This window comes from Protopterus annectens, chromosome 3.part1, assembly GCF_019279795.1.
Source record: "Protopterus annectens isolate FY-2018-M chromosome 3.part1, PAN1.0, whole genome shotgun sequence".
NCBI classification, from domain to species: domain Eukaryota; kingdom Metazoa; phylum Chordata; order Ceratodontiformes; family Protopteridae; genus Protopterus; species Protopterus annectens.
Window position 1 is genome coordinate 1,253,766,142 of NC_056732.1, and position 26,338 is coordinate 1,253,792,479.

At 40.1% G+C, this 26,338-nt stretch overlaps 1 protein-coding gene across 2 annotated transcripts in view; it reads left to right on the forward strand.

Moving 5' to 3' along the window:
- Positions 1–26,338, forward strand: part of LOC122798405 (uncharacterized protein F13E9.13, mitochondrial-like) — a 472,524-nt gene that overhangs the window by 58,863 nt on the left and 387,323 nt on the right. For both annotated transcript variants that reach the window (XM_044067318.1, XM_044067316.1), the window contains exon 3: positions 18,038–18,218. In XM_044067318.1, coding sequence (XP_043923253.1) covers positions 18,038–18,218 — 181 coding nt within the window. The remainder of the gene's footprint in view (positions 1–18,037; positions 18,219–26,338) is intronic.

The window sequence follows — 26,338 nt, forward strand, 5'->3', positions numbered from 1 at the left end:
AGGGACGTCACATTAATTGTTGGCAGTCTGGTGGGGTAATGGCTAGATGTCACAGGCTGTATAAGCTTTCTGGTGGTACCGCCCATTATAGGACAAGATCTCAGAAGTAGTTTGACATTTTCCTAGCAGTTTTCTCAATAAATGTGTAATGATACTCTACTACAGAATGCATTTAGTTTGTGATTTCAGATATGAAGACACATGCACAGCTTTATCATCATGTAATGTGTGTCAGTTTATATTAGTCTAAATTTGGGATGGAGGTACTAGCATGAATCTCTTGTGGAAATGTGTAACATGTTTTAGATCCTTTACACTTAAAAGGACTCCCAAATCCATCATATGATCACTGAGAGAGAGCTGTAAAACTCTGTATTCAGTACTTGTCTATATAATGTTATGTCTCAATCCTTCTTTGGTAGCTTTTAATAAAACTTTCAGGAAGTTATGCTTCTATAATCAGGAACAAATGCAGTTAAGACTGCCATTCTGTTTTTAAGGACTTGAATATATCTCAGTGCTGAAGGTGTCTCTGATATCTATACTTCCATAGTTATTGCAAGACTGTTTGGTTGAGGCTTCTTTGTCAGGAGCTCTGAAGAATTATATATACTGGTTACATCAAATGTAATATCAGCTCACTATGATATAGTCTGTGCATGTAATATATTTTCTATCATGAACAACAGTCCTCTCCACCCCAATGGAAAAGATATGTAATGCAAGATGCCAGACTATGACTGTGCATGCCCTTGTTCAAGGCAATCTCTTAGTTTCCCAAACAATTCTCTGACAGCTTTACTACGAATTGTATGTGGATACTCAGATACAGAATACGTCTAAGATAGCTATAGTCGATAAACAATTGCACTTGGCTTGGCGTGAATTAATTTTGCCAGTTTGCCCTGATTTGTACAAAGTTGTGGAAGTAGTTTCTTTGCAGTGACAAAAATTATAACTTTCTCGAGAAATATTTTGAGTTTTACTTCTGATGAAATTACATCTTTGTACATGTGTTCAGGGTCTCTGCTGAATACCCTGCCCTAAAAAGATGCCATGTATCCTTCCCTTATGGAAATTGAATATACTGCAGCTTGGTAGCTTGAACATTCTAATGCACATGCACACTTGCTATTTGTGCCTAGAAAATACAGAGTTGCATCTTTGAAGCAGTTGCAGATTTTCTAATATTTAAAAAAAACAAATCTAGATATATTAGTTGGAAGCTGTATTTAGGTATAAAAGAAACTGAGCTACTATCTGCATGTTGAATTTGAGTAGCACTTCCTAATTCCTGATACTTTTCTGTCTGAACATTTCATGTGTTTGAAAATATCACTGTTGGAGACAAATAATGGTTTAGGTCTTTGCCATAACAGAGCAATGTCTGTATTACATACCTGCCAAAAAAACAAAACAAAAACCCCACAAAAAAAGATGATGTGCTTGTTTACTGTGAACTGAGTCTAGTAATATTTGCAATACATATGTGGTAATCTTATAATAAAGTTCAAAGTTTGAAAGCAGTCATGTCATGGGTTGTGGCTTAATTTTGTTTATGAAGTACAACAAAGCAATAGTTTCAACGCCTTTGGCCACAGTCACTGTAGAGTATGCCTAATTTGGCAGACTACAGCTCCTTTGACTGAAGAAGTTATGTAATTTGTTTACAAATAAAAGCTGTGATTATTTTTTTTACTCAGTTGTGAATCAGCTTACACACACACACACACCCACACACGTGCACACACACACACGTGCAGGCGCACACACACACACATACACTGCCAGTAAATAATCAGATTGACTGGCATTTAACTCTAATGAAGTAGAAGCAGTGGTCAGACCTTTTCTTAGTGTCTTATGAGTACATCCATCGTATTAGTGTTTTAACCACGCAAATACATTTTAGCCACATTAATGTATTTCAGTCTCACCTAAACCACACACACACGCACATACACACATATTCTGCCCCTAACAAGCCAGCTTAATATTCACCTTAGAGTAATTGTAAGGATCACTTGCTTTCCCACAAAGTCTGTCTCCTTCGTCCCTGGAAAACAATTAATTCACTGGCTGGGTGCACCACTTATGTTTAACTATGATCAAGCAAAACACATTTTGAAAACAATCATGTACTTCAGCTTCTGTCTCTCTAACACATACACTGACCCTGACAAGTTATATAGACCACCATTTAACTGTGATCAAGTTATTGTATGGTTCAGTTTCTTTCCCACACAGACTTACACCCTAGTCCCTCCCAGAATAATATTCAGACTGGATAAACATCTGATTGACTGTTATCAAGTCAATTAAACTGTGGCTACAGTTATGTAGTTTATTGTATTACACACACACACACACACACACACACACACACACACACACACACACACACACACACACACACACACACACACACATCTAGAGAAAAGTTTAAAAGGATTCTCTGTCAGAGTATCTGCATTGCCTTTTGTAATAGTCTGTAATCTCTTTTTGTCTTCGTCGGTTCTTCTCACTTTGCATTTACTTCACTAACTTCATTTTTTTCTGTCCTTTTTCATATTTTTTGTGAACTTTTGAAGTATCAAAGGATCTGGCATAATCTGACAGTTTATGTAAATTGACATATGAGTCTGATTTAGCTGTTACTCTAATCAGAACTGTGCCATTGCTACAAATATGTATTTTGAGTCTATTTCACTGTTAACATTATTGAACTTAAATGTTTGTAGCTTGTGCCCTTGCCTAATACACCTGTGTGAACTTTCCCACTGTCTATTTTCACTTTTGAACTTCTATTTTATAGTCTATAGTTTTCTTGTGCAAATAGTAGTTGTAATGGATCTAGATTCTGTCCTTTGCACCTGCTTTGGCTTTTGATGTATCATAATATGCCATGTTGCCATGAGTTATAATGAAGCAATTAACTGAGCTTCTCTTATTTTTCTTAATGATTTTGCATATCTCTGAAATCTAGCTAGACGCTTCCTATGTGATTTTATGCTTTGTGTATGCTTGTCAGTCTGTTTCAGCTATTGGTAGACTCTGTACCAAACAGATATTTTACATTTTATTTGTGATTAGACTTCATGTTTTTCTTTTTTTTCTTCTCTTTAAGGTTTGTTTCTTTTTCTTTTTGACGGTTATTTGCATGAGCTTTTGCATAGTGCTGATGGTGTCTGGCCTCCAACTTTTCCAGTGTATGCGTTAGATCTCAATGTCATAGTAACATTCAAGCTTCTCTTATTTTGTTAATGCTTTTTGTGTATAGTTTTGAAATCTGGCTACACTTCTATGTGTCCTTATATTTTATGTATATGTGTTGGTGTCTGTTTCACCTTTTTGCAGACTAATTACCTCTATAGATATTTTCCTCATTTTATTTTGCTGTTCTTTCCTCATATTTTGTTAAGTCTTTCTCCTTTGTGACACTTATTTTACTTTTATTTTATTCTTTTGCACAAGGCCACTTAGGTTTGAAGTTTTCTGTTCATTGCAGTCCTCACTGCCATTTCTACTTTTGTAGTGAGGAAAGAGGACGGGCATTCATGTAAAATAAAATAATTGAACAAAGTTTACCAGTTGGCCTGCACCTCTTTCTGACATAATTTACTTTTATTTGCAGTTTTTGTAATTGGCATACATGTATCTGGAATCTTGGTTCGCATGCCAGCTTTAATACTATCATGTCTGTGGTGCAGTATGTGGCACAAATCACCATAGTACACTCTACAAAGTTTAGAATTAAATATCCTTTGACACACGTCAAAAATGCAGTAGAAGTATGCTCTTGTAGGGTATTCCTGCATGGCTGTAACATTATGTATGCAAACAAAAACAGCAACAGGTCCGAACAAATGCAGCTTTCGAGTTAATAGGTGAACAGCTTTGCAACACACACAGCCACATTTTTTTCACCAAGCTAACCTGATGTCCCACTGTCTTTCTGAAAATGTGACTTTTCTTTGTGAATGCAAACAAAAAAAAGATAAATAAAAACTTCAAGGTGTTGTATAGGACTGCTGAATTACATAAGAACCATTGAGGAGCTGCTGCATAATTAGATTTATGCATAATGCAATATTTTCTTCTTAGCTTAGCCCTGGTCTGTCACATGCATTCTGAACCAGATATAAACCACCAATGCTCCCTAGTGGAGAGAACTTTCTGTTACTAATATAATGCGTTTTTCCTTGCTGTGTATCTTTATTTGTGTGCATGCCCATTGAATCTCATGTCAGGAAAGTCCTGGTTAAAATTAGTATTAAACTTGATATGGCTGCAAGATCTTGTGTGATGGACTAGTCATGAGGCATGTGAGTACTTTCTGTTACTGTAAAATGGGGACAGGTGTTCCAACTTGATTAGATTGTAGAACCTGATTTGCATCTTTCTGTATCTATCATTAGACAAAGTTGGGTTGATGTGTAAGATCTTTGGATCTGATTAGAAAATGCAAAGAAGCAGTGGTGGTAGGTAACTTCAAAGCAAGGGGAGGGGCTGCAGGGAGCAACTGAATGGGTTGGGCTAACTGAAATGGGGTGGGGTTCTGTTATAGCATCCACAAACTGCTCAGTATGTACCCACTAATTATAGCCAATTTAACTATATGCATGCAGTCGACAAGGCCAACCTTAGGTGAAATGAAGCCCCTCCATTAGTCCCCATGTAGCACTGTAGTCCTTCCTGTGCTTCCTCAGTGCCCCTGCCATGTTTTCCTGTCATCCTGGCCCCATGCCATCCAGATAAATTGCTACTTCTTTTTCACGGTTTCTTATTTTTTGGTTTCTCTCCATGTTTTTAATACTTCGTTACTCGCCAAGATTATTCTAGTATAATAAGTATGGTGGATATAATAGCCCTCAGAAGTCAAAGGGTTCTAGGATGTTATTGTAGAACTTTTTTTTTTTTTTTTTTATTTTACAACCTTTTGATTTAATGATAATCTTAAGAAAAATTCATATGTAAGGAAACACATTTTTCTGTGTTTTTTTCCTTTAAAGGAAAAACAAGCCGTGCCTGAAGCGTAATGTTTAAAGCTTTTCAAGAAATAAAAAGCATAATGGAACCCCATTGTTTGTCAAATACTCTAATAAACAGACTGTATTTTTAAAAGACTGTCATGTATTTTAAAAACATAGATACCGATATAAACAATTTTGTTTGTCAGACTGCTGTTACATGTTTATTTTTCACTGTGGTCCTATTAAACTTCTCAACATTAATACACATGCTACTTTGTATGTTAACACATTTTGTTAGTTAAATGCATCTAAAGCAATGCATCAGGAATAAATATATTCATGCGGTGCTGTATATCACTGTAATTTCATAATAAGGTAAGGTAGAGAAGTTATGAACAAGTTTACTGATTTTCTTCTGTTGTGAAGTATCATAAATGGGTTCTTGCATGTTATACTTTTGTTGAATGTTAAAGTAGTAATTGAGTGCCTGGTAGACTCAGAATTTACTGTGTAAAAACTTTGCTACAGATACATTTTCACATTAATTGCATGGGTTGAAGCTACTAAGTGATATGAGACATAGTTCATTAGAAAACATCTCCTTAAGCTTGATTATTTTGCAGGTCTGTAGAAGTGGCGATTCACATATCTGCTGCTTACATTTTTAAATGTAGTATATAATTTAGAGTATAGTCTTTTTTTTCTTTTTAAGAGAATTACAGTTGCGTGACAGTGTGTTATGAGAATAATCCTTATCTGGGTATAATTCACTTCCAGAAAGAGACAAAGGATATATCATATATATTCTCAGATTTTGAAGTCTGCACCTGTGAGTTGTACTTTTCATTATTTAAAAATGAGGGTCTGCCAGCTGCACATCTGAAGGCACGATACTTTGTTTTAATCACCAGATATTTACTCTTTCACATCTCTGTATCTGATTCAATACCCATGGGACATATAATTGCTGTAGCATGAAACTGAGCAGCATTGTACTGTGTAAGCAAAAAAATACATTTGTTGCCATGGAAACCATCTTGGGTGCTTATGTTGCAGACAATAGACAAATATATAAAATGCCTTAATTAGATTTTGGTTAATGAAAACAAAATTAGCACTGGACATGTACTTGGTGAAAACAGGTATGCAGCGTATGGAAAGAAATAGTATGTAAAAATGGCAGACGAGTACAAAAGAAATAGCAAATGCCCTGAGCTGACAGTACAGTAAAACTGTTATTGATTTTGGTGGTGTATTTTTCAATAATCATTTTAAAATGTTTAATGAGAGCATTTGGTTTTCTTGATGTGCACTTTTTAATTTAGTGATTAATCTGTTGGTGAATATGCATCTGTTACCCATTGTGGTCTTTTTCTTAGGATCTGTATAATCTAGTCAGCCAAAGATGCAAGGCTATTAGCATTTATATGATTTCAAGGACACTAATCAACATTCCTAATTATTACCAGAGGAAATGCTGTATTCATTTTACATGATATCATTGATTTCATTTCAAAACTTTGAGATGGTACATTCCTCTTGATATGATAATTCGCATGGACAAAATGACGGTATGAAGGACTGTTTGTAATGTATGTGCGCAGAAAAGTTGGTACATATACACGACTGCCAAGATCAAAGCTGTTGGCTGGAGGAAGACATTTAGACATGCTTATTGTGAGGTGATGGGCAGGAATGTTGCAGTTTACTTTTTTGATCAGAACAACTCTTCATGGTATTCCACCCAGAATATTTCTGATGACATATGGTGTACTTGAAAAAATGGTCTGTATTGAATCGGTCCATCCATAACCCCCTTTTTCCTATTTTTGCACATGGTACCAGGTTATCATATCAACAGTGACCATCATCTAGAGCCAATGTTCACAAACCACATAGCTAGCCCTGATGCAGAATGTTGAATGTCTTTGAAATATTGATGGTTGCTTTATTTTTCCTGTCAGATTTTGGGGGTCACTAGGTTCTCCCGTGGCGTGGCTTGGGAGTGCCTTCTGTGTGGAGTCTGCATGTCCTCCCCACGGTTGGGTAGCATTAGAAAGACATGCGTGTGTAAATGGGTGTGCCATCGTTGAAGGTTGGGCGTCGAGCTGGCACCTCAGTGTTTCGTAAAAAATCTACTGCCAATCACTTAATATTACCTCTTGGAAAAGTACGTCCTGGTGAAGAGCAAGCAGACTGGACAGTTTTATTCTTGGATAAATGGGAGGGTAGCAGTTTCCTTCCTTCTTTCCTTCTCTGATAAGTTTGTTGACTAGTTCAGAGTCGTAGGGAACTGCCCCCCACACACACACACACACGTGCACCTTGAGGCAGTTTAGAGGAGTGATGGCACAAGCACAGCATGTCTTTGGGATGTGAAAGGAAACTGGAACATCCAGCTGAAGTCCAGACAAAGCGAGAATGTACAAACTCCACACACAAACCACCCCAGCTGACATCCAATATAGAGAACCAGGCACCATGAGACAGAAACAGTAATGGCTGTCCTGCTATGTCTCCGCCTCCATGCCACCTGTGGATTGCAGTTATAATGCAAAAAAAAAAAAAAATACTTGTATGGGTGTTCCAAACCAATATGCAGTACAACCTGTGTGTCCATGCCCGCCAATAGACATTAACCTATTATTGTCAACTTGATACTTGTTAGCTGGTTTCTGTGTTTGGTAACAGAATGTACGATATTCCACAGTAAAATATAGACAGCATGTGTAGAGGAAATATGTAGGCCACCAAGGCTAAAATCAAGACCATCACCATTTAAATTAAATGATTGGTAATGGTGTTCAAATTTAAAATAATTCGACATGGATTAGATTTAGAAACCCATACAAGGGGGCAATATACGATTTACTGAGTCAGACATCTAGCCATGTGACAAGTAGTCATAAGCTGTACTAATGAGAGTAGATATAATAGGTTGTGCCATAGTTATAGAGGAGGACCAAACTGTCATTGCTGCCATGTGATTCCAGGCCATCATGATATATTGCAGCTCCAGTAGGGCATAGTAACAGGGTTCATTTCTCACCACAGTGAGATCCAATGCCAAGTCCAGCAACGGCTATTGATAAAACATGGTGATTTGTTTTGTCTAGGCAGATTAAGGCCTTCTGTCCTGCTGGCACTGCAGGCAAGATCTCCACTGGAAGTAGTATGACAAAATAACATCATGGAGCCTCACTTAACAGTTTGTGCTGGAGCCTTCAACTGATAATTTTGAAAATGGATCCGAATAACATAAGACGATGGACAGATTTAAGTGTGCCAGTGCTTACATAACAAGGTTGGTTACAGTCAATCTATAATAAGGGGCTGAAGAACACCTTGTAGTAAAATACCAATACTCATTAGTTGGTCTTGCTGAATTTTGGCCAAATGGAAAAAAAAGCACAGTGGAAAGCACTCTGCATGTACGACCATGCAAGGCTGAACCAAATCCTGAAGTGAACACGAATAGCCAGCATGTGGGAAAAGGCACAAAAAAACAAAAAAGTTTGGATTAAGCCAAAAGGCTAAACCCTTTTATTGTCCATACCGGTTTTGGCTACAAAGCCTTTATCAGTGGAAAACATTATAAAACAAAATACACAATCCTACATAAATAGACACCCCCACCAATAGAAAAATAGCCCTGCCCACTACAACACCAAAAGTCAGTCAGCTTTTGGTGTTGTAGTGGGCAGGGCTCTTTTTCTATTGGTGGTGGGGGGGGTCTATTTAGGTAGGAGTGTCTCTTTTGTTTTATAATGCTTTTCCACTGATGAAGGCTTTGTAGCCAAAACCAGTATGGACAATTAAAGGGTTTAGCCTTTTGGCTTAATCCAAATGTTTTTTGTTTTTTTGTGCCTTTTTCCCACATGCTGGCTATTCGTGTTCACAAATGAAAAATGCCATTTAAATGAAAATGATTTTGTTGGTAACTTTCTAAAATTACTCTGTTTTGCATCCAGAGTTTATTATATTAGTTTAGAGAGTTCAGTCTGTGAACCCCCTTTCTTTCCTTGCTTGTATTAGGAGTAGGACTTGACCTTTTCATAAAAGACAGTTTTTTATTCAGTTCCATTCACTTGAGCAGGCTATTAAGAGCTTGGCTGGCTAAAAATTGAGTCCGTGAATCTGGCTGGTTGGCTATTAAAAGTTCAAGTCCATTAAGTTCTACTCTTTGGGAAGTAAAAATATAGGTTCTTTTTTTTTTCTCCACGGAAGCTCAGCCATACCCCTTCCCTATTTCCCCTTTATGGACATGCCCCCAAGTATCACCATCAGAGACACTCACAGGACTGCCTACCCTGGGCACGGTAATGCCCATCCATCCCTGCCACTCCTTCAGTTGCCTGAACCTGTAATTGAACCCAGATTAGCTGGATCATAGTCTAGGCTTAATCCTTCAGAAACTCTGAAATTATTTTATTTTGGTGTATTCCCTCAACTCAAGACTTGTAACAAGCCTATACGGGCATAAAAAAAAAGGCTTGCGGCATATTGACGAGTTTCAGTGTTTGCTTTTTTAGGAATGCCAATTGTGTTATTTGAAGTATTGTAACTCTTCCAAAAGGGGTTCAGTGAATATTACAGCAGCCAGAATGCCATGTTAAAGAAGCCATGGAAAGAGGCAGCCACAAAAAAAGTGTAGGTTGAGGTTTTAGGTGGTATAGTTTACTGGCATCCATAATCAGCTGACCACTGAGTGAAAGTGGTGGTGTGAAGAAGATAAGCCAAATAACTTTACTGAAATCCAATATAAAGCCTCTTAGCACAGGGGATCTGTTTGGTCATGCCAGTTCTTCAAAACCCTTTGGATATTCTGACAGTAGAACTAGATATTCTTTGTGTTTCACTGTTGCAGTCATCTGCTTGCAGGTAGCCCTCAGTTGTCCTGATTATCAAAGTCTTGGGTCCTGCATCGGTTGCTGTCTCATCTTCCATGACATCAGGTAGTCAGGAGTATAAAGCATGCAGCCTATGCCATTACATCAGTCTTTCTTGCAGTGCGATGCCCGAAGCGATAGCAGTTCGCAAGTGCCGGTTGGCTGACTCCTGAAATTTTCGTTTTCCAGTTTCATATCTGAAGTCTTCAACTAAGCTAAATACCCCATTGGGGATCCTTTTTCTTGCTCTAAACCGATGTCAGTAAAAGTTAACAATTATATTTCCTGTAGAAAGCAAATACCTCAAAGATTTTCATTTGTACTGCATTCCTTAGGCCCAGATCACGACATACCTCGCTGTCGGTTTTCTGCCTTATTCAAACCTCGTACTATTCATTGTCTGTTCATTTTTGCATCTAAATATTTTGGTACTCAGTTCAATTATCCAGAAATGGCTTCGGTAAGCCACCTGACTACCGACATTTTGAAAAAATGCAAAGATAAAGACAGAGACAGACCACATAGGTCCAAAGCTGCCAACGACGCTTCTCCTAAGCTAGTTGCCAGTTCGCCAGTACTCAGTGAGGTGCTTTCGCAGCCCCTGATACCCGCTACTTCAGATTCACAGGCCTCTACTGAGACCCATTTGGAGTCCGGTATGCTGCGAGATGCTTCTTCGACTGTGGAACCTGCGGATGTCTCTACCTTGGATGGGTCTGGAGCCACTGTGCAAGCACTGGCTTCTGAGGGTGTATTCAGGCCTACTGACTTGCATATTAAACCAACTCCATCTTCTTCTTCAAGGCCTAAAACTCGATCCATGCCTAGAAAACCGATGCTCAGACTGCATGGTCAGGTCCCTATGCCTAAAAAACAAATGATAATAATGGCTGAAGACCTTATTACTCTAATCAGGGAAGCCACCCTTCTCCCTCTAAGAGACCTAGGACTGATTTTCCTTCTGATTTTTCTGATCAGGATTCTGACATTTCTGTTTTTTCTGATGACCAGGAGTTGACCTTATCTACCTATGAGGATTCTGATGCAGAGGACTCCATTCCCTCTGCATCCCCTCCAGAGGATTTCTCTTTTGGTGAAACCTTGCATACTCTTAGGGAGCATTTCCGCTGGGAAAGCCAGGATTAATCTGACTCCAAACAGAGGCTTAGGGAATTCTTAATCCTACCTCAAAACAGGCCTTTAGCTATCCCTCCTGTACTGGACATTGTAGATGATGCCTTCTCAGAATCTAGCCTGGCCTCTGACACTTTACCTCCTGCTCCCAGAAAACCTGATAGTATTACAGGGTACCTGACTCTCAAGTTCCTCTTTAAAAATCCTACTGCGGATCCTGAGACCATTTCACAGGGACCCCAGGGCATTAAGGCTACTACTGCCAAAAACCCTACCCCCTCTGATAGAGATTCCAGGGCCCTGGGCAGATTGGATAATAAGGTATACACTTCTGCAACATTGGTCATAAGGGCCTTAAACTGCCAGTTTCATATGTTAAAGTATCAGCAGCATATTATTGGATTGCTTAAACAGAAAATTATGTTGATTCCTGACTGTGCTGAAAATAAAGAATTACAGGATTTAATGCATTCTGCTGAACAAGTTGGAAAACATACTTTACAATCTGGTTTTGATTCATTAGAGGCATCTTGCAGGGCTGCTGTCACTGGGTCTGTACTTAGAAGGCATGCTTGGCTTAAGGAGCAATCCTTGCCAGATCATGTTAAAGCTAAATTACTGGATGCTCCCTTAAACCAAGACCGCCTGCTTGGCAACAGAGCAGAAGAAGTACTTAAAAAGATGGAGGAAAAAGCTAAATCTATGCAAACTGTTAAAGGTTTCCTGCAAGTACAGCCTCCCAGATTTAGTAGGCATTAGCCCTCTAAGAATTACTCCTTTCCTGCCTCTTCCAGGCCTTCTCAGTCCAAACCCAGAACCAGCAGAACACCCAGGTTTCAGTCCCAAGGTACTCACAGGCCTAAGCAGTGAGGGGCTCCTACTTCCAAAGCTGGGAGTAGTAAGACCCCCCCCCCCATGGTAAACTGTCTCAATGACTAAACTTTAAACCTTCCAAGCCCTGCTCAACTGACTGTTCCTTTAGGGGGAAAGATTACCCTGCATGCAAAAAATTGGGAACTCATTACCCAAGGCAAATGGGTTTTAAATATAGTTTCCCAAGGATACAGATTCCACTTCCAGTCCTTGCCAACTCCAAACAGTTGGCCAGACCTACCCCCAAATCAATGGGTAGAGGCTCAAAAGCAAGATGTCCTTCAAGGATGCATCTGCAGTCATAACATATGGGTTGTCCTGCCTCAGGCAGCCCTTCGGTCGGCCGGATTCCAAAGTCTGGGTTTGGCCTCTGCTGATGTCGCACTTCACCCGACGTCATTGCTGCTGGGGTATAAAGGCATCAGCCGATGCCATTTTCCTCAGTCTTTCTTGCCGCGCGGTGCCCGAAGCAGAAGCTGTTCGCAAGTGCCGGTCGGTCAGATCCAGAGATTTCAGCTACCGAAGACTTCTAAAAAAGCTAAGTACCCCATTGGGGACTCTTTCTTGCCTCAGCCGATGTCAGACAAAGTAAATAATTGTTTAACTTGTGGGAAACAAATACCTCATAAGGATTTCCACTCTTACTGCCTTCCTTGCTTAGGCCCAGACCACGACGTATCGGCTTGTTTAGCCTGTGCTTCCTTCAACCGACGGACACTTAGACGTCGGTCGGAGTTTGCTGAAGAGATTTTTGGCTCCGCTTTTGCATATAAAATGCCGTCGGAGACTCCAGCTACACATTTAGCTAAAAAACGCAAGGAAAAGGACCGACACTCGCGGCCCACGGTTTCGGCTGAAACCACGGTTAGGCCTACTGCGAGTGTCTCGGTTTCGCCTGAAACCGAGACCTCGGTTCTCCCTTCGGCCGAAAGCATGCCTCGACAACCGAGGCCACACAGGCCCCGGCTGAGTCGGCTACAGAATTTCCTACTGAAGAAGCAGGCTCACAAGATTTGTCCAACACCATCCCGTTGGACATCTCTACTCCTGCACGTGGGGGCTATTCAACCTGTCTCAGAAGAAGAATGGGGGCAAGGTTTCTACTCAAACCTTTTCCTGGTACCCAGAAAAGACAATTCCTGGTGTCCTATCTTGGACCAGTCTGTCCTAAACACTTTTTTGGTAATCCCAAAATTCAAAATGCTAACTCTTCATCAGCTGCTTCCCATGTTAGGCAAAAATGCCTGGTTTGCAACACTGGATTTAAAGGAAGCCTATCTGCACATCCCAATAAGGGAATCTTGCAGAAGATGCCTATGCTTTAGAGCAGGCTACATGCACTATCAATTCTCTGCACTGCCCTTTGGCTTATATATTGCGGCCAGGGTATTCACAAAGTGCCCAGCTCCAGTCATTGCATTTTGCAGGCAAAGAAATATTCAAATATACCCATACCTAGACAATTGTCTAATTCTGACAGAAAGCCAGGAAATACTATTAAATCATCTGGCATTTGTAAAGAAATTACTAACTTCTCTGGGGTACACCATAAACGAAAAGAAATCACATATTGTACCCTGTCAACAAATTGTATTCCTGGGTGCAAGCTTGAACAACTTCCCAGATGGCCTACCTCACGCCAGAGAAACAAGTTCATTTGACAGCCTACTTCAAACTACTGGCCACAAAGACCCAGCTATATGCAAGGAAAATACTGCAAGCCCTGGGGTTCATGGCCTCTTGCATTCTACTAATTCCATATGCAAGACTGCATATGAGGAAACTACAATGGTATCTAAAAAGCCTATGGTGTCAACATTCTCAGGACCTAGAATCAATGATTCCTATCATACCTTGTCTAAAGATAGAGTTCCTTTGGTGGGCAGAGGTCTGCCACCAAAACAAGGGACTGCCATTCACTCTACCCCCTGCCACCCAAACCCTAACAGATTCATCAGATTATGCATGGGGGGCTGACTTGGCAGGGTAGTGCATTCAGGGCAAATGGAACCCAAGTCAAATGCACCTGCATAGCAATGTTAGCTGTACAGAATGCCCCGACAGCCTTCAAGGACCACATTCTTCCAGGACCGTTATTGGTAAAGATGGACAACATCACTGTTATGTGGTACATAAACAAGCAGGGGGGAACCCACTCATACCCTCTCTGCAGACTAACCATGGCTCTGTGGAACACAGCCTTGAGCTACCAAGTGCACCTACAGGCTCAATTCCTGCCAGGCAAGCTAAATACACTGGCAGATGACCTAAGCAGAAATCTCATGGACCCACATGAGTGGAAACTGGAACCAAAGATATTCAACATGTTGAGAAACAAATGGGGGAACCCAGAGATAGACCTGTTTGCCTCTCCTCTGAACTACCAATTGGACAAATTCTGCACAAGGACTTCCCACAAACAAGATTGGAAAGTGGATGCTGTGTCCTTTACCTGGAAAAAAGTATCAGTTTATGCCTTTTCCCCCCTCTGCCTCTCCTCTTCAAAGTGCTATTAAAGATCAAACAGGACAAACCAAGGACAATACTGATTGCACCAGACTGGCCACGCCAACACTGGTACCCTCTCTTGCACAGTGTCACTGCTGGCACCATGGCACCTGCCTCAGACCCCTGCCCTGCTGTCCCAGCAGGAGGGCCAGATTCTGCACCCACAGCTTCAAACCCTGAACCTTGCAGCCTGGCTAATTACCTGATCTCTCCATTACCATCCCTCAATAAGCAAGTGATGAATGTCACTCTGGAGGCAAGGAGGCCTAGTACTAGAAAATCCTATGCTGAAAAATGGAAAAGATTCTGTTCCTGGAGCCAAACTCGGGGGACGGGCACAGGAGGGCCCAATTTACTGCATATTCTTCAATACTTAGCCGAGATGCTTCACAAGGGCCTTTCCTTTTCTTCCATCAAAATGCATGCCTCGGCCATTTCAGCACATTACAATACAGAGCCACCCCTCTTCTCTCATCCACCGCTGAAGCAATTCCTCAGAGAAGCCAAAAAAAAATTAAGACCACCCAGGAGAGCCCCTACTCCAGCCTGGGACCTTAACTTTGTATTGGAAAAGCTCACTTTGACTCCCTTTGAGCCAGCTGTAAATGCAGAGTTGAAATTCCTTTCTTGGAAAACAGCCTTGCTTCTAGCCATCACTTCAGCAAGAAGGGTGTCTGAATTACAGGCCCTCATGGCAGTGGAGCCTTTCATCACCTTTCATGCGGACAGGGTGTCCCGCAGGACCAATCCTTCCTTTATGCTAAAGGTGGTATCCAGTTTGGCCCTTAATCAGTCCATTCATTTGCCAACCTGTTTTTCTAATCCACAGAACAAATGGGAACGAATACCGCACTCAGTGGACATGCACAGACAACTTAGATTTTACTTGGACAGGACTAAGCTTCTCAGGAAATCTGAACAGCTGCTGGTTGCATTTGCTGCAGGGGCAGAGGGGAAGGCCATTTCAAAGCAAACAGTTTCTAAGTGGATAGGCCATTGCATTCATTTCTGCTGTAAGCACCATGGAAAACGTACCCCACAGGGGATAAGACCACATTCCACCTGGGCTGCATCTACCTCTGCATCTACCTCTACAGCCTTTCTCAGAGGTGTCCCTACCAGGGACATCCTAGAAGCTGCTACCTGGAGTTATGTACATACCTTCACTAATCATTACCACTTTCCAATTTTTTCTAAATCTAGAGCTGGCTTTGCCACTGCAGTCTTGCAGGGCCTTATAGCTGGTCCTAATGCTATCTAATTGCCTCCTCCCATCCTTAGCTTTGGGAATCTACCCAAATGTGATGAGTGCAACAGTGAAACACGAAGAACATAGTACAGTTGTGTACACTTACCATAAATGTAGATGTTCAAGTGTATTCACTGTTGGAGTCCTGGTTACCCTCCCTCCAGCCCTCTGACTTCTATTGACCTATACCTCTATTCTTATTTGCTATGCTTAAAGCTTTGTGGTGTATTTACTTTTTGTTGGAGGTGTAACCTTGTATACAATTGCTTCCCATTATGGGGGCACCTGACATCTGGAGCAAGAAAAACTGATCTAATGGCATTGGCTGCATGCTTTATACCCCTGACTACCTGCCATGGAAGATGAGACAGCAACCGACGCAGGACCCAAGACTTTGATAATCAGGTCGACTGAGGGCTACCTGCAAGCAGATAACCCAAATGTGATGACTGCAACAGTAAATACACTCGAACATCTACATTTATGGTAAGTGTACACAACTGTACTTTCTTTACTCTGAAAAGGCAGGGCTTTATTCGGGATGTTTCTTGGCCCTAAAGAAAGAAAAGTAATAGAGACTTAATCTGCAACAGCACAAAACTCAAGATGTCAATTCTTTGTACCTTCTTGAGCCTCTTCAACAAGGAGTCTTTTTCAATTAAGTCCCGAGTATGTAAAACACAAACTTTTATATCATAGATTTTGATGTCTTACTGCATATTTCTGCTCTGTAGGATAAGTAACTCATTTTTAGTTTAACTCACTATATTTCATCCTCCCTATAGGAATTGTAGTCTTTGCAAAATGCCTAGGCTCCCACTGTTTGCACATCTTGTGTTTAACGTGAGTTCAAGGTGACATAGGCAAACCATTCAGTAATAAACTGCTAGAAAGACTCAGGCTAGCTGGAGTCTTCACTGTGTAATACCTTAAATCTCCTGTAGTGGAGGCCCATGGGATATATGATGCCATCCCTGTACTCGGTCTCTTAAAGACTGCTGAGCAACAATCTGTACCTAGCCTTCAAATCATCTCCTGAGCCCACTGATGGATTTGTTAAAAATCTGCAAATCAGATAGCATCATCAGAAATACACATTCTAAGGACTTGAAACTTGTTTGCGACACAAACAGGACATGTTGGTGGGACTGTGTGTCCCAAAGATTACCCCTTCTCAGGAACAGGCTTCCCATCCATGTGAAGCAAAGGTCATCCCTAACGGTATTCAAATGTAACATGGCGCAGTGGGTGGGAAATCACAAATTTACTCCTGGTTTAAGACCCATGTCCCTAACTGACAGAGGCAGTCTGTAAACACTTGATGTGTACAAGCCTGTATTGTTATCATAAAATGCCTTGGGGTACTGACATGTGTCAGCAATATTTTTAAATTTGGGGTAAGCTTGGTTAGGCTTCAAATGTCTCTTGGGCTGGTAGCCTAGTAAGTACCTTTGAAACTCTAAAAGGTACCACTTGAGGAGGCTAGTGCCAACTCTATCAGATCTTCAGCTGTCACTGCTTCACGAGTGTTTCTGCTCTGATTATTTTAAGGCTGCTTCATGGTCATGATTCATATTGTGTATGTAGTACAAATATGTGGGTGGTGGTTCTCCATAACAATAAATGTATGAATAATAGCGTCTTTGCTGCAGGAGACTTCTCTCCCTCCCTCTCTTCTCCTGTTTCTGAATTTGGTCTGGTAACTTGGTATTGATATCTTTACTGCATGCTTAGGATCTAGTTTAATATGGTGAGAATTATATTATTTATATTATATTATTTGCATGTCATGTACATGAATGGCTGTACACTTTTATATATGCATACTTATATCATGCACTAGATTTATGTTTCTGTGACTTCTTGATCCTGCTGCAAAATGATTATTTGATGCAGCTTCTCAACATGCCTTTTGAGGATATGAAAACAAAAAGAATAGGAGGAAACCTGTTTACTTTTTTATTATGAGCATCCCTTTAATGGGCATGACTTGAGACTGAAGTAGCACATTCTGTTGGAAGAATCTGGCCCAACTTGATGTCCACCTATGGCAGATCATTCCATTTCATGCATAGGAGACCTGAAGCAATGCTCCTGTTGTTTATATGTCTACTGTTACAATGGTCATGCAGCTGAACTTCTTTTAAGAATTGTATATTTGCTTGTATCCTTGCAGTGTTTGGTTGTGATTTGGGGCATAAAGGCCCATCCTAAGTAAGTTTGTACTGTGAGCCATTCTATACCATGATTACAGAAAAGTTCTCTCTAATACATTTTTATGATGCTGGTTTCTGTGTAGCTTATTTGAATTTGGTGCTTATATATCACTTTGCATTCGTCTTCATAAAGATTTTAAAGATGTTACTTTAATTTGCAGATGTAAATCAAATGTAATGGTGTTTTTTCTGCAGGATGGTTTGATAGTGGAAAACATGCATGATCTTCCATATACATTGACCGTTGGACCTGAAGTAATTGCAGCAATGGCAACCATCTGTTCTTCTGTTAGACTGGCTTGTCCCAAGCTTCCGCTGGGAATCCAGGTACTTTCTGCAGCAAACAAAGAAGCTTTAGCCATTGCACATGCAGCAGGTAATGTAATTCTTCTGTTGCTCAGTACTATAAAGCAGCAAGTGAGTTTTTGATATTTTACCTAATAGTCATACCTCTCAACCTCTTAGTGCAGAAAATCCGGACAAAGCATGACAGAATGGGGGACAAAGGCCCAAAAATAGGGACAGGTTTAAATGTTGCTCTTATAAGCTTAGAAAGTTGCTAGAATAACAGGATTTGTCATAACATATGCAGTGACTTCAGTCCTTAGATCATCCCAGTGATTTGCCGGAAAATCACAAATTTTATGAAGAATGGACCAAAAATATGAGGCAAAATTTGGACATTCTGCAAAAATCTGGGCAGTTGAGACGTATGCTAATAATGAACCACATTTTACTTACTGATTGTGTCCTAATGACAGCTCAGCTCTGCTGCATAGGTGAGCCACTTAATTTCTTGTCTAACTGGAGATGTACTTAAGCACAAAAGAATGCATCTTAATTAGATTTCACAACACTTTTTTAGATCCTTAGCTGCTAAGTGATTTTTCGCAGGTCTGTCTCCCAGAATTTTGACTATTTTTCCTCTTTGTGTATAAAAGCCTATATCTTTAAAATTGGTTTATTTTACTTTGAAAATAACTGAAAACTGAAACATGTTTTCAGATATTTTGCAAAATTTGTGAGGAATGTTCTGGCTTGCACTCCACCCTGCCTGCTTTGGAAATATCTTTCTACTGTGCCAAGATATTCTTATGAAGTTTTCAGAATAAGATTACTCAATTCCCACTGTCATTTTGTTTTGCACAGCCTAATGGCTTTTAAGGAAAGTGGACAACAGAATTCCAAATAGGTGCATGCCTGTCAGACCATGTAAAATTATGTATATTTTGATGCAGTGTATAAAGCAACAGTAAATATTATGTTTTTTCAAGAAAATAATAACCTTTTGATCTCATTTCATAAGAATACAGCAGTGATATGATTCATGTGTGTGTGTGTATGTGTGTATATATATATATATATATATATATATATATATATATATATATATATATATATTCAGCATGTCATCTTGAAAAATATGCAAAATATACTTTTTTGTAATAAATACCAAAAGTCAGAGCAACGAAATGGATGTATAACACAGTAGCAGGTGGGGTCTATTTCACATGATTGAAAACTCATTTAACTGAATTTCATTTGGCGGAGACTGTTGTCTTTCGGCTTTTCCCGGTTAGGGGTCGCCACAGTGGAACTCCGGTCCGCTAATGATTGGCAGTAGATTTTGACGAACGCAGAGGTGCCAGCTCGACGTTCAACCTTCAGTGAAGGCACGCCCATTTACGCATGTCTTTCGAACGCCCACCCAACCGCGGGGAGGACATGCAGACTTCACACAGAAGGCACTCCCCGGACTCCAGCCGAGAACCGATCGGGAGAACCTTTTGCTGTGAGGCAACAATGCTACCGCTGCACCACCGCGGATGTTTTTCATTTGACTGAAACTCCAACACCTAATTTTCAAAATACTGAAAACTCATTTGAATGAATCTCATTATACCGAATTTTAAGCCATAGACATGATGTGGGTTTCCCTTCACCCGTGGCTTGCTTGTGATAAAAGAATTACTGTAACTTAAAATGCTGACTGTCAGAATACCGATAGTTATGTAGAAAGTAGTGTTATAGTGTTTCTAAATGTGGGTATGTCTCTTTACATTTTTATGAGAAGTATTTAAAGTAATATGGTGAATGTTTTGTGCATTCCTAGCAGTAATGGCAGCATGTAGAGTACTGTAAGGTAAGTAAAAGGTATATGCCCTTTTCCCCACTATAGTGCGATCCTGGAGTTAGTGTATATAGTTAGGGGTGTGTGAGGGGCATAGCCCCCCAATTTGGTTTTATATCTGGTTTCTGTTAAGAGAGTAAGTAGTTTTTAAGTTCTGGAAAGAATTAGTCATTGGTATTGTAAGTGTGCATGTTTAGGGTTTAAAATTTAGTATTTTGAAATTCAGCATGGTATGGTTTCAGTATAATGAGGTACAGTCAAATGAGTTTTCAGTATTTTGAATATTTGGTATTGTGGTCTCGGTCAAATGAAATTCAAGTCAAATGAGTTTTCAGTCATGTGAAGTATACCCGTTGCAGTTACATAATAATAAAAGATTTTCTTTAAGTATTACAGCTACTTCCTTAAAATAATGTATCATGAGCCCTCGGGTACAAAATGCAGTTAGCTGGTAATTCCAGCTCTAAGAAACCTTACAGAAGTTTTTTCTTCATGTAATATAATTTATTGCACATGACTCTAAAATGTATATATGTTGGCATCAGAAGTCCAGTGACAAAAACAATTGATTTGTGGAGAAATTAATAGGATTTTTGCTTCTGGTATAATAACTGCTTAGGAAAGAATTATTAGAGCTATTATTGTATTCACTGTACAGAGCAGAACTTCAGCGCAGCACCCTCTATGAAAACCACATATAATAGATGTCAGACTGTGGCATTAAAGGTATTATGAACTAAAGTCACTGTGTCCTGTCTCTGATAATAGCAGGGCATTCTGATACAAAACTCTCATAAGAACACAGGTCTAAACTTTGAGATTCCACTGCTGAACACCTCTTTATTTGACCCTACAACTTTAAGCATTTGAAGACGTGACATTGTGTCAGGGGCATGTTGTAACTGATAAAATGTATTTTTCTGGTGAAATATGTAAGGATTTTACTTCTGATCTCATGTCAGCTTGGCAGAGATGTATTCTAAGCCATTACTGTGTTCTGCCCACTTGAGCAGAAATTCAAAACGGCACTATCAGTGTAAATGAGATACACTGCAAAATGTCAGACTGTGGCAGTGAATACATCTAAATATAATCATGTAATACCTAGGTGTAAAACATTATATCTCTGTCACCTTTGAGATTTCATTATGGAGTTTTAGGTAATCAACTCAGTGTGTAAATATAAGCAACAGCACTTGGAGGTTTCAGTACCACACTATGCCAATTTAGAGTGTTAAAATATGGCATGTTGCAGATAAAAAAAAATCTTGTAAAGTGTAGAAGATTTTTGCTTTTGGTTTGATGGTAACTCAAAGTTTTCTAGGCTTTTGTTTTATTCAGTATACTGATCAGTTCAGCACAACACCCATAATGTGAAACTGTGGTAGTAAAGGCATATATACAGGAGACTCTGGGGTCTCTCTCTGAAAGGCTACATCTCTGTCCACTTTCAAGATTTTATTAAGAAAACTTTAACAATTAGGATGTTCAGCTAAACACACCCAAGACTGCAATTCTAACCCTAGAGTCCATTATAACTGTGAATTTGACTTCACTACTTTAGCAGCTGGAAAGCCACAGCATGTTACAACTGAAAGAAAAGTATTTTGAAATATTTAGAGTTTATGTATGATCTAATGACATCTCAGTAGAGAAGTATTGTAGGCCATTACTGTGTTCTGTACAATGAGAATAAGTTAAGATAGTGCTCCCAGTATAAACTGTAAACCCTGCTGGCCCATAGTCTTGTAGTTTAATTCACAGATGTGGCAGGACTGTGTATTCCTGCGAGATTTTGAGCCTTAATAATTTATTATTGCAGTTTTTCCATAAACAGTGTTACTGGTAAATTTCTGAAGTCTGGTGCCTTAAACTGTAATAGAAGGCCGGTGATGAGATAATTGTTTCTGCTACAGTTTATGCTTCAGTGCTTTTATATTCTGCTTATCTTTTACCTGCTTAAAGTTGCATTCTGTGTCTGCCCCACCCCTATGAATATATTAATAATGTTTCTGAAAGAACTCCAATATTCCCTTTATTTGATTATATGCTTCTCTAACTAGCCTGGTTGGTTTTCCTCAACCCTCCCACCAGTATTGTTGCTGTCATTTTATAGTAAGGCTGTGTCTCTGGCCTCCACCCCTTATTATGCTCTGATTTCCAAAATTCCTCCCTAACTTCTTTTGTTGCTGTATACTGTTGAACAAGGTATTTATGTACTTTTCCCATCCATTGTTTTCCATGGATCCATGATACTGAGTGCCCACCCAGAAAACCAGAATTGCTCTCAAGTAAATCTCCATTATATACTGTCTCATACTCCTTTTCCAGGAGCTCAGCAAAGCTTGGAGTCCTAACCTGCATTCAAGAAGAGTTTTCCTTGTATCCAGTGCCCTCCAGGAAAGGTTAAGTACCTTTGATTGCTAGTTCACACTTAAGTTATTTTGCTGAATCACACTTAAGTGCAATTTAGGAAAATAACACGTTATTTTGAGTGATTGTTACTGTTTCCTGCTTTCATGTGTGCATTTCACTGATTTACTGTGTGTGTGTGTGTGTGTGTGTGTGTGTGTGTGTGTGTGTGTGTGTGTGTGTGTGTGTGTGTGTGTGTGTGTGTGTGTGTAAAATATTCTTCTCACTGTTACTGCTGTAATGCTGTTTTGAAATTGCCTTCAGCAAGGGATTTCCAACTAGTTGTTTAAGTGGTTTGTGGTAGCATTGCACTAGTGGGTCTCTACTACTGTGTTTTTACATTAGGAGGACTGGGATTATTCATCTTGTGGCAGGAGGTGTTTGCCTAGTCTATATGAGTTGGGAAATGCACAAAAGGACTCATAGTGCAGTGATTTTATTGGCCAGAGGGCTCATTAGTTAATTTTCATTTTTTTTCTGTGCTGCTATAAATGTTGCACATTTGCTTGGGTTAGCTCTGTACAGTAGCAAACACCTAGAAAGAATAGTTCATAAAACTGTACCCTGTAAAGCAGCAATATAGTGCAACTACCTTGTGTGCCAACAAGCTTTGAGCAGCTAGTGGTGAGTCAAATGGCAATACCTACAGATTTAGTTAAATTCAGTATTGTGTAATCATTAAAGTCAGTAGAATTTAGTGCTGTTTAGCATAATCTGCTCTGATAAAACATCCTTAATAGCCTTCTAACCCCAATACACCACCCCACTGCAGCTCACAAATCAAAGGACTGGACAGTATGGATAGGCAGTTTCCTAACTTCTCTGTAGCCAACTTGGTGGATATTGGCATCTTAAGACAATGTTGCAATTGTCTGTTAGCTAACAACAATCCTTAAAGAACTGCAGACACAGTATGTGAGAGGTGTACTTACACAATGAAACTGGAGGCTAAACTCTTGCATTCAGGTCCACATCAGATTGTCAAAGCCATTCACACAACACTCACCTGACATAGTATGCAACATACACATAGACTAATATATGCTGAGACCCTTGAAATTAGTCTTCCTGAACAACAAAGATAACCAGATCTCCTGTTGTCAAAGTTATGCCTCAACAAGCCAAATGGCACTTAGAAAAAACATCTAACACCACACATATTGTCACACTCAGTGGAGCCTCAAACTCTAAGCCCCTAAGGTAAGCAAACACACATCCCAAGACTCTTGTCATAAGGGACTCCATTGTAAGATATATTGATGCCCCTCTAACCAGGCTGAAGAAGGAGAAGAGAACTCTTAGTTACTTATCTGAAGTCAGAAGTGTAACTGACCTGAGATAAACCTCCCTGGACTATATGAAGAGTGACATTATGGAGCTTTCTGACTGTGTCTCAGGCTGGTAAGAGTGCAGCATTGAGCAGCATGTTATCACCATGGATGCTGTCATAATATGAGCAAATAATGACTGATTTCAGCAACTGTCTTTCGGTGTCATTCTAATTGGATCCAGTATTTGTCAGCTTTGGAGGACATGGTTAACAGACTACATTGCTTTGCTAAAGATAGTCTGCACCTCACCTCTCTAGGCTTTCAAGTACTGGCAAAAACTTTATCCACCCCATGTTACCTTTTTTTAGGCAATGCCAAATTGACAAACCTACTGATATAGCAAAATCAACTCCTCTGAACCTCAAGGTGTTACTGCTCAATGCCAGGAGGCTAAACAAAAAAACCTCCCTCCAAGCAGTTCATATACTTGAGAATGCAGACATCTAGCTGCACAGCAAAGGGTTAAAGGAGGAGGTGTCTCAATATACATCAATAGCAAGCATGCTTCCAGGGTGGTCAAGACAGACTGAAGTGCTGGAGTTCCTTCACGTGCTGATCACAATAGACAAAATTCATACCACCTAACTACAGATCACCCTCCATGTCCCAAGAAGTTCACAATGCATATGTTTACCTACTGGAGACACTTGCCATACGACCTAACACTCTGCTCATGGGAGACTTTAATTATCTCTCTATAGACTCTGAGTACTACACAATCTCGAATCCACAGACACAGAGATCCCTGGACTTCATAAATACAAACATCCTCTGACCAAGTAGTGAACACTGCCCACTATATGCTCTAACATACTAGACCTCATCCTTACAAATATGGGAAAATGCTGCACCCCCCCCCCCCATGTCTCATCATTCCTGGTAAGGTACGACCTTAAAGCTGTCTCCTTTGAAATCAAAATCAACTCTGTAATACCATTATAACCAGTAACAGGAACTGTTCCAAGGTAAATTACCTTTTATTAAGTGATTGTTTATCAAAATTAAGTGCCCTTCTAGACCAAGAGAACACAGCAGCCTATGCTTAATTGCTCTCAGAAACTCTGTACAACCATGTCAATGGCTGCATAGAGGATGCTGTTACTACTATAAGTAAGCCCAGGACTAGCCCTAGCAACAAACTACCCTGTTGGCATTTCAAATTAAACCGGATATACAACAAAAGGAAAAAATATATATGGCGAAATCAGAAAGGATAATATTCATAAACTTAGAACCTCTCTCATCAAAGTAAATAGGCAACTAAAAGGGCTAATTAGGTCAAGCCTCCCAGGTGAAAGATAACCATAAGGCCTTCTACAGCTGTGTCAGAAACCTCAAGGGCAGACCATACCAATGTGCTGAACTGGTAGGTAATGGTGTCATATTCACCGGGTCTGGCAATATAGGAAACCTGTAAGTGGACAAATTCAATTCCAACTTTAACCCCCTCCCACTTCCAACATTCCCCTCAAAAATGCCCTCAAGCATAGCCCCTCCAGCTGTAACTAGGGAGCATGTACTGGTTACACTCACTAAAGCCAAGAACACTGCCTCAGTGGACCCCAATAACATATCAGGATGCCTCCTGAATACTCTAAAATATGACTTATCAGGACTAGGACTCCTGGAGTCATTATTTAACTATAATGGAGAATTACAACAGTCATCTCCCTTCATAAGGGAGGACCTTTAACAGATCCTAGAAACTACAAACCCATTAGTCTGACTAGTCTTATTTGCAAAGATTTGGAAAGAATTATCATAGAAATTCTTAATAGGGATATAGGAGACCTTCAGACACTGGACCCATCCTAGTTTGGCCTTGTCAAAAGAAGGTCATGCTTACAGAATCTGGTGGACTTCTTTGAAAAGTTCACCAAGGCAATGGATGAGGGGAGAATGGTACATACTGCCTACCTAGATCTGGCTAAAGCATTTGCTACAACACCACACTCGGGCGTTGTCAACAGACTTATTGAACTAGGTGTAAACCCCTTTATAATACACTGGATTAATAGCTGATCCACTTATTGAACCCTGGAGGTTAGAAATGGTGAGGCCACCTCCACAAAGAGGACAGTCACTAGTGGAGGCCCCCAGGGCTCTGTGCACTGCCCACTCCTCTTTGGCTTTGACATCAGAGAAGTAGATGTCAATGTCATAGGCCTTTGGCTGACCCAAGTTCGCAGATGATTGTAAACCAGGAGTAGTCATGGAATCCCCCAGGATGGGAACACTCTTCGGGAAGGTCTAATACAGACAAACACTTGGTGCCAAAGCCACGGATTACCTTTTTGGAAGTCTACCACTATGGGTAACTACATCATCAATAAATCACCCTTAAACGTTGATTCACTAGTCGGGGATCTGGGAACCCATGTATATAGTAGCCTAGCCTTATATACATATGTCCAAGGTGGTAAGAAAATCCTTCTATGTTGCTCAACTTGTAAGCAAGGGCATGGCATGTAGGTCTAGAGAGGTCATCGTACCGCTCTACTGTTGCCTCATCAGAGCCATCATAGAGCATAATGCCCCTTTGGTATGTACCTAACCATAGACATGAAGCAACTGGAATTTCCACAAAGGTTCCTGACAAAAAGAATACAGGGACTGAACACT